The sequence below is a fragment of the Hemitrygon akajei genome, chromosome 5 (genome assembly GCF_048418815.1).
Source record: "Hemitrygon akajei chromosome 5, sHemAka1.3, whole genome shotgun sequence".
Classification (NCBI taxonomy): domain Eukaryota; kingdom Metazoa; phylum Chordata; class Chondrichthyes; order Myliobatiformes; family Dasyatidae; genus Hemitrygon; species Hemitrygon akajei.
Genome location: NC_133128.1, coordinates 123,863,893 through 123,881,557, shown reverse-complemented (window position 1 = coordinate 123,881,557; position 17,665 = coordinate 123,863,893). Strand labels below are relative to the sequence as shown.

The 17,665-nt window shown below is 39.8% G+C and overlaps 1 protein-coding gene across 7 annotated transcripts in view; it reads right to left on the bottom strand.

The window, feature by feature from the left end:
• Window positions 1-17,665, bottom strand: part of kansl1l (KAT8 regulatory NSL complex subunit 1-like) — a 100,111-nt gene that overhangs the window by 34,085 nt on the left and 48,361 nt on the right. For 5 of the 7 annotated variants that reach the window (XM_073046363.1, XM_073046369.1, XM_073046362.1 and 2 more), the window contains 3 exons: window positions 16,197-16,391; window positions 15,811-15,923; window positions 13,264-13,450 (listed from right to left, as the gene is read on the bottom strand). In XM_073046363.1, coding sequence (XP_072902464.1) covers window positions 13,264-13,450; window positions 15,811-15,923; window positions 16,197-16,391 — 495 coding nt within the window. The remainder of the gene's footprint in view (window positions 1-13,263; window positions 13,451-15,810; window positions 15,924-16,196; window positions 16,392-17,665) is intronic. The other 2 variants (XM_073046366.1, XM_073046367.1) reach the window with 2 other exon arrangements.

Here is a 17,665-nt window from a genome sequence, read left to right as displayed (position 1 = left end):
TCTCCCTCCCTCCTTTCTTAAAAAGTGGGATAACATTAGCCATTCTCCAATCCTCAGGAACTGATCCTGAATCTAAGGAACATTGGAAAATGATTACCAATGCATCCGCAATTTCCAGGGCCACCTCCTTTAGTACCCTAGGGTGCAGACCATCTGGACCTGGGGATTTGTCAGCCTTCAGTCCCATCAGTCTTCTCATCACCGTTTCCTTCCGAATGTCAATCTGTTTCATTTCCGCTGTTACCCTATGTCCTTGGCCCATCCATACATCTGGGAGATTGCTTGTGTCTTCCTTAGTGAAAACAGATCTAAAGTACTCATTAAATTCTTCTGCCATTTCTCTGTTTCCCATAACAATTTCACCCAATTCATTCTTCAAGGGCCCAACATTGTTCTTAACTATCTTCTTTCTCTTCATATACCTAAAAAAGCTTTTGCTATCTTCCTTTATATTCCTGGCTAGCTTGTGTTTGTACCTCATTTTTTCTCCCCGTATTGTCTTTTTAGTTAAGTTCTGTTGTTCCTTAAAAACTTCCCAATCATCTGTCCTCCCACTCACCTTAGCTCTGTCATATTTCCTTTTTTTTAATGCTACGCAATCTCTGACTTCCTTTGTCAACCACTGTGGTCTCTTTCCCCCCTTTGAATCCTTCCTTCTCTGGGGGATGAACTGATTTTGCACCTTGTGCATTATTCCCAAGAATACCTGCCATTGCTGTTCCACTGTCTTTTCTGCTAGGATATCCGTCCAGTCAACTTTGGCCAGCTCCTCCCTCATGGCTCCATAGTTTCCCCTGTTCATCTGCAACACTGACACCTCCGATCTGCCCTTATCCTTCTCAAACTGCAGATAAAAGCTTATCATATTATGATCACTACCTCCTAATGGCTCCTTTACTGCAAGATAGCTTATCAAATCCTGTTCATTACATAACACTAGATCCAGAATAGTCTTGCCCCTGGTCGGCTCTCGTACAAGCTGTTCCAAGAATGCATCCCGTAGGCACTCTACAAACTCCCTATCCTGTGGTCCAGCACCAACCTGATTCTCCCAGTTCACCTGCATGTTGAAATCCCCCATAACTACTGCGACATTACCTTTGCCACATGCCAATGTTAACTCCCTATTCAACTTGCACCCAATATCCATGCTACTGTTTGGTGGCCTGTAGACAACACCCATTTGGGTCCTTTTGCCCTTACTGTTCCTCAGTTCTATCCACACAGACTCTACTTCTCCTGACCCTATGTCCCCCCTTGCAAAGGACTGAATCTCATTCCTCACTAGCAGGGCCACCCCACCCCCTCTGCCCACATTTCTGTCCCTACGATAGCACGTATACCCTTGTAATTCATTTCCCAGGTCTGATCTCCCTGCAGCCATGTCTCCGTTATCCCAACAACAGCATAGTTACCCATTCGCACATAATTGAATGGCGGTGCAGACTTGATGGGCCAAATGGCCTTATTCTGCTCCCATGTCTTATGGTCTTAGTTTGGGTTATGTCTTCCCTGCTTTGATACACACACAAACCTTATCTTACTAACCTGAATCCAGATACAAATGTGACATCTAGATAGGAAATTGATTTACAGCAATCCTATTTCCAATGTATGGTATTGCAATTAAAATGTTGCTGCTTTAGATCGGGCAAGCAATGACATTGCTGGAATGGCTTCAATACATCAAATGGCTCTTCAAAACTGTATGGCATTGGAGTTTCTATGAGCCATTAGTTAGTGTGCAGTTTGTAGAGTGTTGTTGAGTCTGAAGCCATATCTAATTTGCCTGAACATATTCATAAGGAAGTAGTAAAAATACATCTATCCAACAGGTGATATTTTTTCCAAGTGGATCAGATCAACTCCAGGGCGCTGGAGCTACTTAATGTTATGACTTGTTATGTTTTCTGTTAACTCTGGTATGCTTTATTGTATTTTATATATGTTAATTAATCATTTAAGGGCCATTCATTAATAGAGCTGTTCAACCTCATATGAGCCTCCCTACCAACAAGGACAATCTACCTGATAATGACATAGCTGCATTAATAACTCAAGGTTGGTTAAGTCTTATACTCAACGTTGGTACTGCAATTTTTTCTACCTCTAAATTTTCAGATGTACCGATTCAAATGCTGTATTTGAAATCAATCAACATCTAATAAAACAGCTGTAACCATGAGATTTTCACCTCATTCTTGACTTCTGAAGAACCTACTGGACAACATCATCTCCAGATCTAATGGAACTAAAGATTAAGAACCATAGCACACAGTTTGAAAATAAGATGAAGTCCACTCCACTTAAAATCTGGAGTATGAGGAACAGGCATGCCACACTGAATATCTGTTTTTTCAATTATGTAGGTGTTAGTGGTTTCCAGAGTGGGTTCAAAGCTTCCCAGGTCCACAGGAAATGAAGTCACATGAGTTTTGATATTAAAGCTTCTGGACAAACCAGATGCTACTTGACATGAATGAACCATTCTGACATGTCTGTCCAAGGCTTCTACTGCCACAATGAGGCCACTCTCAGGTTGGAGGAGCAACACTTCATATGCTGTTTGGGTAGTCTCCAACCTGACAGCATGATTTTTCAAACTTCTAATTTCTCTCTCCCCTTCCCATTCTGGCTCCTCCCTTAGCCGCCCTCCTCTTCTTACCTGCCTATCACCACCTTCTGATTCCCCTCTCCTTCTTCCCTTTCTTCAACGGTCCACTGTCATCTCCTATCAAATTCCTTCTGCTATCTCATTGGCTCTTCACACAACCCTGGAACATCTGGACAGCAAAGATGCAGACATCAGGATGCTCTTTATAAATTACAGCTCGGCATTTAATGCCATCATCCTTCCAAAACTAATCAATAAATGCCAAGACCTGGACTTCAGTACCCCCCTTATGCAATTGGATCCCGGATTTCCTTAAAAATATCTCCTCCATAATCTCCATCAGTACAGGGGGACTGCAGGCTTGTGTACTTATAGCCCCCTGCTGTACTCGCTTTACACCTATGACTATGTGGCTAAGTACAGCTCCAACACCATATCGTCACAAGTTTGTGATATTGTGTGTGCTATATCAAAGGGGGTGATGTATCAGCATACAGGAAGGAGAATGAAAACTTGGCTGAGTGGTGTAATAACAACAACCTCTTACTCAATGTCAGTTAGACCAAGGAATTGATTGTAGATTTCAGAAGGAAACTGGAGGACCATGAGCCAGTAACCATTGGAGGATCAAAGGTGGAGAGGGTCAGCAACTTTAAATTCTTGGGTGTCACCATCTCAGAGGACCGGTCCTGGATCCATTATATAAATATTATTGTGAAGAAAGCATGATAGCAGAGGCTTGGCAAATTTCTATGGATGTGTGGTAGTAAGCTGCATTACGGCCTGGTATGGGAACACCGATGTGTTTAAGTGGAAAATCCTACAAAAGGTAATGGATTCAGCCCAGTACATATGGGTAAAATCCTCCTAACCATTGAGCACATCTAGATGAAGCATTGCCGTAGAAAAGCATCATCCAAAGATCCTCACCATCCAGGCCATGCTCTTTTCTCACTGCTGCCATCAGGTAGAAGGTACAGGTGTCTCTGGACTTGCACCACCAGGTTCAAGAACAGTTATTACCCCTCAACCATCGGACTCTTGAACAAAAGGGGATAGCTACACTCATTTAAGGACTCTGCTATATTGCTTTTTCATGCTTGTTATTTATTGATATTTATTTATATCTGCATTTTCAGCTTGTTCACAGTTTATAGTTCAGTTACTGTTCTACAGATTGGTTCTATAGTATGCCAGTAAAAAAAGTAACTCAGCGTTGTATGTGGTAACATGTATGCACTCTGATAATAAATTCTACTTTGAACTCTCCATCTATCACCTTCCAGCATCTCACTTCACAACCCCACCCGGCTTCACCCATCAGCTTGTACTCTTTCACCTCCCCCACCTCATTCTGGCTTTTCCCCCCTTCCTTTCCAGTCCTGATGAAGGGTCTTGGCCTGAAATGTCAACTCATTATTCCTTTCCATGGATGTTATCTGACTGCTCAATTCCTCCAGCATTTTGTGTGCATTACTATGCACTAGGAGGAGGCCCCCTTAGAATACATCGTATCAGAGATAGTAGGCAAACTTCCAGAAGGCCACTTAGAATGAAGAGATGTATTACCTGAGATATACAAAATAAATTACCTACTCCAACATCTATGAAGAATATTGTGGAAGTTGTCTGAACTTGTGCCTGCACATTTCATCATTATGTGTTCTAAGCACATAATTCAATCTCGTATCATATTGTACTGATGCACTCAGTGCAAAGAACACAAAGGGCTGTAGACTGCATGAGACTTCATGAAGGTTTCTGACTTCCCCATAGTATTGCTAACACAGTAGATCAAATCTGACAGGATTCCACACCTGTTCTGCCTTATTCAGCAACGGCAACAAACTCTACAGGTCACTATGGACAGGAATCATGATACCTTCAGACAAAGGCTGTCTACTCTGGCATCTCTAATGATAAAAGAATATTACTGTCAGCTGACGACGTGACTTAGGCATTTGTTATACAATCCAGACATGGGAAAAGAATCATAAATTTGTTGTGCAATCCACTTGAGCAACAGCCTCACAGTGAAAATCTTTCTGTCACACTTGTTAAAGTAGATCACCAGCATGTTTAAATAATCCTTCCCTGCCAGACATGCTGGTATGCTACAAATAGCATAACCTTATATGTAAGACTAGAGTCAAGAGTAAAATAGCAGAGAAACAGGTTCTTTGGTCCAACTAGTCCATGCCAACCACAACATCTTCCCTGTGAGTCCCAATTTCCCAAGTTTGATCCATACTCTCCAAGCCTCTCCCCTCCACATACCTGTCCAACTGTCTCTTAAATGTCGCATTTGCACCTACTATGGCCATTTCTCCTGGTAACTCATTCCAGGTACTCACTATTCCTGGTGTAAAGAAGTCACAGAGTATTAAAGACAGAAACAATCCATTCAGCCCATCTAGTCTGTGTTGAACTGTTTACCACTCAGGCCTCTTTTAAATCTCTCCTCTCTTAGCTTGTACTTATGCCCTGCCCGCTAATTTTGGACCCCAAAACACTGCCAAAAAGTTGATGACAATCCACTCTATCGATGCCTCACATGATTATATAAATTTCTATGAGGTCTCCTTTCATTCTGTGGTCCAAGGAATAAAGATCCAATGTGGCCAACCTCTCCCTATAACTCAGGCCTTCTTGTCCAGGCAGCATCATTGAAAATCCCTTCTACACTCTCAAAACTATACACAATATTCCAAGAGCAAACACGAGGAAATCTGCAGATGCTGGAAATTCAAACAACAACACACACAAAATGCTGGTGGAACACAGCAGGCCAGGCAGCATCTATAGGGAGAAGCGCTGTCGACGTCTCGGCCCGAAACGTCGACAGCGCTTCTCCCTATAGATGCTGCCTGGCCTGCTGTGTTCCACCAGCATTTTGTGTGTGTTGTTGTCACAATATTCCAAGTATGGTCTCACCAATGAGGTCTCATAATTGCAACATAACGTCCACACAGTGACAGCTTTAAACAACTCTGGAAAGCACTAACAATTGTACATGTATTAATTACAGGTAGACCCCGAGCTACGAACGTCCGACTTACAAACAACTTGTACTTACGAACTGAGGAAGGAGAATGCCGTCCGTTATTTTAAGTCGTTACCGTTGACACTGTGTTGAGTGTGTAACTTTGTATTTGGCTTATATTTTTCTTAGCAAGATTCACCATGACCCCCCCCCCCCCCCCCCCCACACACACTTTTCTGGTCAGCTGGTGGCACAGTGAGATCAGTGCTGGGCTCGAGAATGGTGGTTCCTGAGTTTGATCCAGTCAGACCGCTCCTGAGCGTGCTCTCCATCCGTGCCAGGGATTGATGTCGAGCTCGCAACTCGACCTCGTAAAAAAAAAACACTGCCACCTCCAGTTTATATCGTGGAGGATCAAATACCCAAACCCAGCACAGCCCCCACTTGTCCCATTTAACCTGTCTCGGTGCGGTAGACTTTAGGACCCAGGGAATTCAGTGAGATGGTCCTTATGACCCCGCAGAGCTCGGGACCCGCCGCTCACAGTGTTTCTGTTCTGTTGACAGGAAGTGATCACGATTCAAAATAAAGTGAAAATAATAAAGCGTTTGGAAAGAGGTGAAACGTCATGGTCACTGGAAAAGCGTTAGGCTACAGTCGGTCAATGATCAGAATAATTTTAAAGGATAAAGTGAGAATAATGGAGCATGTGAAAGGCCCTGCCCCGATGAAAGCTATTACTAAGTAACGCAGTGGTTTAATTATTGGAATACATACGTTCTTAAGTGTTTTATATGCATAGAAAAATAAAATATATACTATATACCCAAGACAAATGTTTGACGAACTGACACTAAATAATACCGGATGTACTTGTTCTGACTTATATACAAATCTGACTTAAAGAAGGACTCAGGAACGGAACCCATTCGTAACCCAGGGACTGCCTGTACTGTTACTATAGACAATAGCAATTGTAGATAGCAAGAGTAAGTGCACAGTATTCAAGTATCTACATATTCCATTCTAGTGAGCTTACAGATAAATAGCAGTTACAGTAAATTGAACATGTCAGTTCAATGAATAGAGGAAACAGTATTTTTTTAATGGATTGGTACAACTGGAGGCTGACATGCTGGTTTCTCACAGTTGGCAGTAATCATAATACACTTATTATATTCAAAGTTGATGAATTTTATTTACTTAAAAAGGAGAGGAAAAAGTGCTGAAAGCCCTTCATAGATGATTCAGACAAAGAACCCAAATCATTTCAGGAGCAGAACCTGAATACTACCTTTTTCTCCCACTTTCTTTTGCAGGTAATGACTAACTGGGTGAAATACAGGCTCAAATGGCTTTCTCTAAATCTGCAGGACATTTTCTTTTGAAGTTTATATTTTGGCTGCCAACTTCAGAAAGTCCAGTTTCTAAAGGACCAGTAGAGCGAATGTACCATGGGATCAGTTTCAAAGTAGTCGCAATATTTTGTTACAAATTTCATAACACTGAGCAGCATGGTAGTGTAATGCTATTACAGCGCCAGTGACCCCAGTTCACTTCCACGCTGTCTAGAAGGAGTTTGTATGTACTCCGCATGACCATTTGGGTTTCCTCTGGGTGCTCCACTTTTCTCCCATATTCCAAAGATGTATGGGTTAGTAGGTTAATTGGGTGGCAAGAAGCTTGTTGGGCCAGAAAGGCTTGTTACTGCACTATATCACTGAATAAAGAAATTAATAAATACTGGCAATCACTTTGTGGTGGAAATAAAGAAATAAATTGGAACTCCAAATTCCTTTGATCGGTGCTTTTCTAACTCAAGACTCAACAGTGAATTTTGTTAGCTCTGCAGTGAGATGCTTTCCAAATACAATATAGTAAAATGGCCATTAGAAGTTACCAGGCCAGCAATGGGCCCATATGTTTCTCATTGAGGAAACAGGCTTTGATACTAGATAATATCTTTATGAAAAGAACTTTAAGCAATGCTCTGCCATGTTGATTTACGTTAAACACAAGAGGGATTTTAATTTGCTATTCTGGTGTAGCTCCATTTCCTCTGATTCACTGTACCTTCTCAGGATTATATTAAAATAATGCAAAAAGTAATGCTCAGTGGCACATTTAGTGCTCTGCCACCAAGAAATTAAACTCCTTCCAGATGTGGATGTAGGTTACACTTAATTTATATGAAATTCAAACCACTGAGATGGGGCAGGAAGAGATTATAATCATGAACAAAGGTTATTCCCTATGGTGAAGTATAAAAAACTGTGGATATGAACTCCATTCAGAGACGAAGTTACATACTGAACTCTTGCCCCATATTCCCAAATGACAATTATGACTGCGCTTCAAAACACATTCACTCATTGTGAAAGAGTACAGCATACAGAGAATGTGAAAGTCAGTACCTATCTCCTTATCACACCACTGAAAGTGAACATATCCATGTATTGCCTCATCTTTCTAAAGTTTTCATGCACAGGATATGATTCTGCTAAAAATCAATGACAATGAGTCATACCCCGATGGTTAATATTGCCTTTCTGTAGCAGCTGCCATCAAATAAGCAAGCAACACAAGCCTGTACTCTAGTTATATTGCCACCAGCTCATTTTCAAATAGGAGCTTACCCATGACATCAATCAGAGCCCTGATCAGTTACATATGAGTTAGGCTGTATATATATAGTATCTCTAAACAGGCCAGCGCTAGTACACAAATATCCATTAGTTTCCAAACTACACTTCAGTACACAACCTCAACAAAAATTCTAAAGTTGCTTGTTTTATATCATTTATCCACCAGAAATAACCCAAACATAAATTAAAATTGGAAAATTGTAAAATTACCATTTAAGACATGACGATTACCCACCTCCCAGTTGCAACCTACTCTGTACATTCAACATAAAAATCATACAGTTAGGCACAGAGAACAACAAATGTCATGACATATGTCAGTGATAATAAACCTAATTCTGATTCTGAGCCTTCCAGTCCAGAAGGGAGCTTTTGGCTTATTTCATCCATGCTGACTGTAATGCTCACTGACACTAATCCCATTTACCGTCATTGAGCCTGTACTTGTCTACTCCTTTCCTACCCTAGTACTTGTCCAAATGTCTTTAAGTGCTACTTTTGTACCTGTCTCTATCGGGTCCCCTGGCAGCTCATTCCAGATACCCACACACACTATATGACAAACGTATCCCTCTGATCACCTAATTTTCACCCTAACCCTCGAGTTGGAGATTTCACATCAGAGGAAGAAGACCATCTATGCCCCTCAATTTTACAAATTTCTGCAAGGTCATCCCTCAGTTTCCTACATTCCAGCCTCTTCAAATTTCCTTATGTAAAACCCTCCATTCCAGGCAACATCCTGTTGAATCATGCTTACACGGGCACCTCACGAACAGTTATAAAGAACCCCTGCCACTTCTCAGCTTCTTTTGTGCTATGCCCCCATTCCCAGTATCCCCATATGTCAGCAGATTATTCAACTACAGAGGAGATGACGGCTGAATTGTCACCCAGCATCATACTGTAGTGCCAGAATGTCACTCCACTCTTTAAGAAGGGAGTAAGGCAAAAGAAAGAAAATTATAGGCCAGTTAGCCTAACCTTGGTGGTTGTGATGCCATTTATTTGGATTTCGAGAAGGCGATTGATCAGGTGCCACACATAAGCCCGCTGAACAAGATAAGATCCTATGGCATTACAGGAAAGATACCGGCATGGATAGTGGAATGGCTGATGGACAGGAGGCAGCAAGTGGGAATAAAAAGGGCCTTGGAGTTCCTTAGAGTGCAGTATTGGACCACTAATTTTCACATTGGCAATGATTTAGATAATGGAATTGATAGCTTTGTGGCAAAGTTTGTGGATGATACAAAGATAGGTGGAGAGAGTAGGTAGTGCAGAGGAAGCAATGCAATTGCAGCAGGATTTAGACAATTTAGAAGAGAGGGCAAAAAAGTGGCAGATGGAATACAGTGTTGGAAAATGTATAATAATGCCTTTTGGTAAAAGAAACAATAATGTGAATTTACCTAAATGGGGAGAAGGTTCAAACATCAGAGGTGCAGACTCCCAGAAGGTTAATTTACAGGTTGAGTCTGTGCTAAAGAAGGCAAATGCAATGTTGGCATTTATTTAAAGGGGAGTAGAATATAAAAACAAAGAGATAATGCTGAGCCTCTATAAGACACTAGTCAGGCCGCAATTGGAGTATTGTCAAGTTTTGGGCCCCATATCTCAGAAAGGATGTGTTCTCATTGGAGAGAGTCCAGAGGAGGTTCACAAGGATGATTCCAGGAATGAAGAGGTTAATGCATGAGGAGCATTTAACAGCTTTGGGCCTATACTCACCGGAATTTAGAAGAATGGGGGGGGGGGGGGGTGGGGGAATTTCATTGAAACCTACCGAAGTTTGAAAAGACTAGTTAGGGTGGATGTAGAGAGGATGTTTCTTATGTTGGGAGTTATCCAGAACTGGAGGGCACAGCCTCAAAGTTGAGGGGCAACCTTGTAGAACAGAGGTAAGGAGAATTTTTTTAGCCAGGGAGTAGTAAATCTGTGAAATGCTCTGCCACAGACGGTGGTGGAAGCCATTCATCTGTATATTTAAGACGGAATTTGATAGTTTCCTGATCAGTGAGGGCATTATAGGATATGGCGAGATGGTGTATGCAGTTGAGTGGGATCTGAAATCAGACGTGATGGAATGTCGGAGCAGTTGCTATGAGCTGAGTGGCCTAATTCTGCCTATCTCTTGTGGTCTTAAGATTTTATACACATTTGTAAGATCATTCCTCATTCTCCTAAGCTCTCATGAAAGCACCTCCCAGTGTTAGAGACAAAACATCTGAAATGCTAATCCATTCTGTCCCTCTGTAACTGCTGTGTTACTTCCAGTAGTATTTTTACTTCACATTTCCAGCACCCAGTTTTTTTAAAATTTTCACTTCAGAGGAGACTATGGATTCATTATTTTTTTTGTTCTACATGGTACATAGTGAACAAGTTCACTGATCCAGAGAAAACACAATGTCCCAATAGTTCTAAAATAATATAGCACATTAAACATCGCAACAGTGGCAAACTTAATACCTTGGTGGCTATATTTCTACTCACTTTTGACTATCCATGAGTTGTGACAACAGCATCTTTCTTGGAGAATGAGGGAAGTCAAGAAATCCTTTCTGGTGTATTTAACATTTAATAGGCTTTTGAATGAATCACCAGTGTAGGCTGATGGAATGTTCAGAATACCTTCATGGAGAAGGTAAGGGATACAATGGGAGTCTGCGCAAATGTTAAATATTGTGAATAAGGATGTGCTGTTGGGAGTTCCCACTCCTAATAATTGCTGCTTTGATACTAAAGATGTAATCAGGGTAATTTTAACATAAGGCCTACTAAAATATTCTATTGAACCTGAATTATCTGTATTTCCTTCCCCAACTGATTAAAGCGGTTGAGAAATTTACATTATGCAATAGATGTAATTATTAAAGTAAATTGGGCTACCTCAAAAGAAACTAGACTTTAAGTCCAGACTATTCAGTGGAAGAACAGTTATTGCTGAGTGTCATCAAGTCATCGTTGACTCATGGCGACCCTATGGATAGTGTAGTTGTTCACAGTGTTTTCATGGCAAGATATGGAAGTAGATTGCCAGGCCTTTCTTCCATGCAGATATTGCTGCTACCCAGGTTGGGACCCAACCGGATTCGAACTCTGGACCATATATCTCCAAGTCTAGTACTGATGCCACTACACCACCAGCTGGCTCGGATGAACAGCACATTCTCCATTTTGATGATGCTTCAAGAAACAAGGTATTGATTCCATAGTCTTCCAAAAGACACCACCAGGTGGACACCGATCTAGATCAATCCCATCTTTCAGTATTTGGCCCATACCCTCCTATGATTGGATGATTCAGGTGCATGCACAGACATTTCATAACTGCTGTTAGTGACTCTGTTCCCACTAAACTCTTCATTACATCATTCCAGGTACTCACTACTCTGGGTGAAAATTCCTTTCAAATCCCTTTAAAATCTCTTACCATTAACCTAAATTCAAGTCCTCTAGTTCTACTAGCTCTGATAATTTGTTTATATTTAGTTAATAAGCACATAACAGGTCCTTCTGGCCCAATGAGCATGTCCCATGCAACTCCATCCATCTGATCAATCAACCTACTAAGTCATAGGTCTTTGGAATGTGGGAGGAAATGGGAGCACCTAGAGGAAATCCACACTGATACAGGGAGAACATGCAAACTCCTTATAGACAGTGACTGGACACTGGCACTGTAATAGCACATCACTAATTACTGCACTACCATGCCACCTGAGATTCCTGCACTCTTCCCCATCTACATCCCTCAATTTTATATTATTTCCCTCAACTTCCTGCTCCTCCTCTCAATAACTGAAATGCTCCATCCCAGGCAACATCCTGATGAATCTCTTTGGCACTGTCTTCAGCACTACCACATCCTTCATGTCATGTGGTGCACACAGTAGTCCAACAGAGATCTGACCTCTGTTTTATAAAGTTGAAGCATCATCCCCCCCGCCCTCCCCACCACCACTCTATGTTCATTGTCCCAACCAATGGTGGCCAGCATCTCACGTGATTTTATTACCAGGCTGTCTACTTGCACTGTAACCTTCAAGGATCTTTAGACTTGCACACCACAGTCCCTCTGTTCCTCAATACTCACCAGGACATGACCATTCTTGGTGTATGTCCTAACCTCGTTAGTACTCCCAAAGTGCAATACCTCCTCACACTGATCTAGAATAAACACCACCTGCCAATTCTCAGACCATAGCACCAACATATTGCTATCACTCCACATCTATTCATCATACTGTCAACAATTCCATCAATCTTCATATCACCTGTGAACATTAATTTTACCATCTACATCCATATATATAAAATGTACAAGTAAAATAAATACTTTACAGGCTGGCTGCAATGCTGCTAACAGACAGCAGACATCCGCTCCACCCAGGACAGCCCACGCTCCTTACAAGAAGCATTATTCAGGAGTAGTGAGTGATTTCACTGAGTGTGGATAAGAGTAAACAAGTGAGGCTTTCAATGAGAAAGAATGGGCAGAATTTTAAGTTTCAAAGTTTAAAGTAAACTTATTATTGAAGTACCAACAGTATATGTCACCATATACTACCCTGAGATTAATTTTCTTGCAGGCATTCACAATAGAACAAAGAAATATAATAGAAACAATGAAAAACTATACACAAAAACTGACAAACTTCAAATACAAAAAAGTATTAATGATAATAATTAAGTAAATTAGATAAACAGTTTCTGAAAAAACAGAGAAGTTTGAAAGATGAAGAATGACATGGTGATTTACACACTGATGTTTACTTATAGGCCCTAGGTTTGTTGCAAATGATTCCTGCCTCTGTCCCAATTAAAATATGTTTTGCTCTTGTACCTACAGAGTGTGGCCAACTTCTGAAAACTATCTATAATTTATTTTTTGACACCAAAACAGGAGGAATTCCAATCCTAGGGCTGTTTTCATAAATATAAAATTCCTATTAAAAATATTGAAGTTTTGACCACAAATCAATTTTTTCCTGCTATATTTAAGTAGTTCAGCTTACCTTTCTACTCGCGTTAGAAACAGAAAAGAAAAGTCTCCGTTTATTGTGCGCTCGGAGAGGCCTAACTCTTGCTGATGTGTCATGTGGAGAAAGTTGTTGCTCAGTCTTCCTTAGCTGCCTTTTCTTGAACAGAATTTCCTCAGAACCAGGACTCTTTGAACAATTAGGTTTACCATCACCTAAAATGCTAAAAGCCACAGTTATTTTTGAGCATTGTAATTTATACACAAGAGATTATTTTATTTCTATACTTTAAAAAGATACAATTAATGCAAAAGCTAAAGGTTTGGATGTACTTACATCAATTACAGGAGTGATTGTTTTCACCCTATTTATGATGAATGATAAAACTACACCATGGCTCTAATAGGTACAAATTTGAAAGTAAGCATATTTACACACAGCAGGACTGAATTGATGAGGTCAGGTTTAACATTTTGCAATATTTGAAAGCAAGCAATCTCAATAAGTGAAATTTTATAAATGATGCATGATTTGCTTTCATTTCCATGATCAGGAGATCCTGATCTGCAATGTTATACAAGTTTCATTGTCAGCTTGTTTCCTTTATGCTTACTGAAATAGACACTGTAGTGTGTATACAATTCATGTTGCATCAGAATTTGTTACAATGAAAAAATTAAAAATCTCCCAAGTACATTTTTATAAACATAAACTAATGCATACAAATGATCAGTTTGTCTTCAAACCTTAGCTTTCATAATATTAAAACAAATGAAGAGGAATTTAAAGTGCAACCCTGAATCTCTGGATGTTTAAATGATACTTATTTGTAGATTTAGGTGCTAAGTAACAAGGTTCCTAAGAAGTTTCTACATGATGCCATTGAATAATTTGTTAGAGAGGCTGGTGCAAACGTCACCATAATTTAAGCTGAGAAAACTCCAACTCACTCTTGTTCTAGAAAAGATGTAATTAAATGCAGCAGTCTTATTAGCTAAAACTTGAATGTGATCACTGGCCTTTCTGGGTTCAGAAACATGCTGTACTGACTGTAGCCTAGGGCCATGACTCATAGGCCTGGATTTTGCGGTTAGCAGTGAAGCAAAGATGGTAGCATCTGAGTGCAAAGATTTCTAGTTAAAAAGAATTGGTAATCTCTGTGGCACAGCTTCTCCTGCAAAACTGCTCAGCTTCAAAGTAGGAACCTTCCAATTCAGCAACTGCTAAGTTATTAAACTAATTGACAGGTTAACCATTTTAACTAATTCCCATAAACAAATAAAAATGAGACACAAGTAGCTTTTTGAAAAAAAATTAATAAAAGACTGGAACTTAAATACAGATTTGGACAGAAACAAAGTATTAATTATTTTCCAAAGTAAATGAAAAATTTACAATCTACATTCATAAAGAGGTTTTACCAGGCCAGAGAAATTATAGTTAGTATATTATTAAAAGCTCTCAAATCTAATGCAATAATATATAACATTTTACAGTGTTTTACAGAAAGACTTTCTTGTGAACACCTGAAATTCTTGTTAAGTGAGCTCCCTGCAGATACCCCAAAGCTGACAATGTAATAATGGTGAATTGGGGACAGAATATGATGCACAGTGATAATCAATTTTAAGATAAGTGAAGCTGAGATGCATTTCATTATTCTACTTACCTGGGAAACTGACCAAAACACATTCTAACTTCTACTCCAATTCACTTCACATGTCAAACTTAAATTAGGTTCATGATAATTTTTCTTTCAGTCTTATCACCCAGAAACTGAGCAACAGCTGGATGATCTAAGTGCATTAATTATTATTGTTGTCTTTTGAACTCCTTGCCTTTCAGAAGCTATAGTGATTGAGAGTAAATTAAACAGTTCAAATACTTGCTAAATGTGATTAGATTTATGATAGGTATACAATGATTTCTATTGTCACAGATTGCATTTTGAAATGGATTATGGATATATAGTTTAAGGAAGATGTACTAATTATGATGACAAATCTAATCACAGCACTACAATCTCAGGACCAACGTAGCAGTCTCTAAAGACACCATCATAACTCAGAAGAACTTGAATTCAAGGAGATCAAAAAGAACTAGACAGTATAAATTTATTTATGTACCTTTTCAATGCATTTTATACCTCCAACTCAGATACCATTTAAAATCAGAGTTGCACTTGATCAGTGCTAGTCATAGTCACAGAACACTACAACACTACTTGATGACCCTTTATGCTGCCCATCAAGTCTGTGCCAAACTATCATAGTGACTAATCCCATCGATCTGCATTTGGATCATAGCCCTCCATACCCCTCCCATCCATGTACCTATCTAAATTTCTCCTAAATATTGAAATCAAACCTGCATCAACCACTTCCACTGTCAGTTTGTTCCCCTTAAACATTTCAACCTTCACTCTTAACCCATGAGCTCTAGTTCTAGTCATACTACATTGACAACCATAATCAATTTGAGACTGGAATTTATTAATCATCTGTGATACCTATTCTTACATAGGAAAAGTAAAATAAATCATTAATATGAGAGTTAAAAAGATGAAAAAAACACATGCCCTACCTGCAGACGGGGGCCTCAAGACGGCTGCATGCCTTACAGGATACAGGAGAAGAAGCAGGAGATAAATTGAGTGGAGGAATCAAACTGTTGACTGATTCTGTTAGCTGTGCACTCTGTAGGCAATTAATAAACAATCCTTTCAACTTCTGCCTCTAAGAGCACAATTCGGTGAATCTGAAGCAAATATCTAAACAGCAGTTTTCTAGGTTGAACAAGCCTTAACATACATCTTGAACCAGATACAATTTTTACAAAACACTTTCTTGACCTCATTTATTCAATATGTTTTTGCATAAACAGACTGGGACAAATTATAACAGAACACTCCTGGCAGTGCATGTAATCAAATGGCACCAGTTTTAAACTTTTAGACATTTTCTTTCTACCTGCTTATCTATATTCTTTAGAAGAAGTGAAGGGCTGCTTGGTGACATTTCCAGATTGGAATCCAGGGTTGAATACGTTATCTCTGCAGGAGTTTTATTATCTGCTGCGACTAATGAAACAGCTGCTTCTGTCAACTGCATCTGCTGTTTGAGAATGCCTTTGGAAGGCTGAGAATCATCCAGGACTACCATTCCCTAGACAACAATTACAAAAAAAAAGCTGGTGTTAGAAAGCATTTGGCTTATCAAATGTCTTCAACAGCCAGTAGACTGATCTTCAGGTTATTTTCAAGGCGACACAAATTAAATATTATAGTTTCCATTGCCTAGTTGATCTTCTGGAAATGAGATCCCAGCCAATGGATTACAGTTGCAAGGAAAGGTTTGTGAACCTTTTGCAATTACCTGGTTTTCTGCATGATTTACTCATAAAATGAGGTCTGATCTTCATCTAAGTCACAATAATAGACATATACAATCTGCCTAAACTAATAACACATAAACAATTGTAATTCTTGTCAATACTGAGTTCACCATTTAAACAACAACAATCTAGGTTCAAAAAGTATGTGACCCCCTGGGGTATTGCCTTCTACAAAAGCTATTTGGAGTCTGGTACTCCAATCAATGAGATGAGATTGGAGGTGTGGGTTGTAGAAGTGCCTTGCCCTATAAAAAAGACATACTAAGTCAGGTTACTGTCAGTCTGCTCTTCTCAAGAAAGATCTGTTTATGTGCACCATGCCTTGGACAAAACAACTTTCAGAGGGTCTTAGAAGAAGAATTGTAGAGATGCATGAAGCTGAAGGAGATGAAAAAGAACGCAAGGGTAATCTGCAGAAATTTCTAGAACTTGCTAAAGTCTCTGTTCATGTGTCCACTATAAGAAAAACACTGAAGAAGAATGGTGTTCATGGAAGGCAACCATGGAGGAAACCACTGCTCTCCAAAACAAAAAAACACTGCTGTACGTCTCAAGCTTGCAAAAGACCACCTGGATGTTCCACAATGCTTCTGGGACAATGTTCTATAGACAGATAAGACAAAAGTTGAACTTCTTAGCAGAAATGCACACCATTATGTTTGAAGGAAATAGGGCACTGTACACCAACACCAAAATCTCATCCCAACTGTGAAGCAAGGTGGAAGAAGCACAGGGTTTAGAGCTGCTTTGCTGCCTTGGGGCCTGGGCAGCTTGTAATGGTTGAGGGAACAATGAATTCAAAATTGTATCAAGACATTTTACAGGAGAATGTCAAGGCAGCAGTCCTTAACGTGAAGGTTAATAGAAGTTGGATGATGAAACAAGATGATGATCTGAAACACAAGAGTAAATCAAGAACAGAATGGTTTAAGAAGAAAAAAAAACGTGTTTTGGAATGGCCAAATCAGAGTCATGACCTTAACCCAAATAAGATGCTGCAGCATGACCTAAAGAAGGCTGTTAATGCAAAGTATCCCAGAAATAT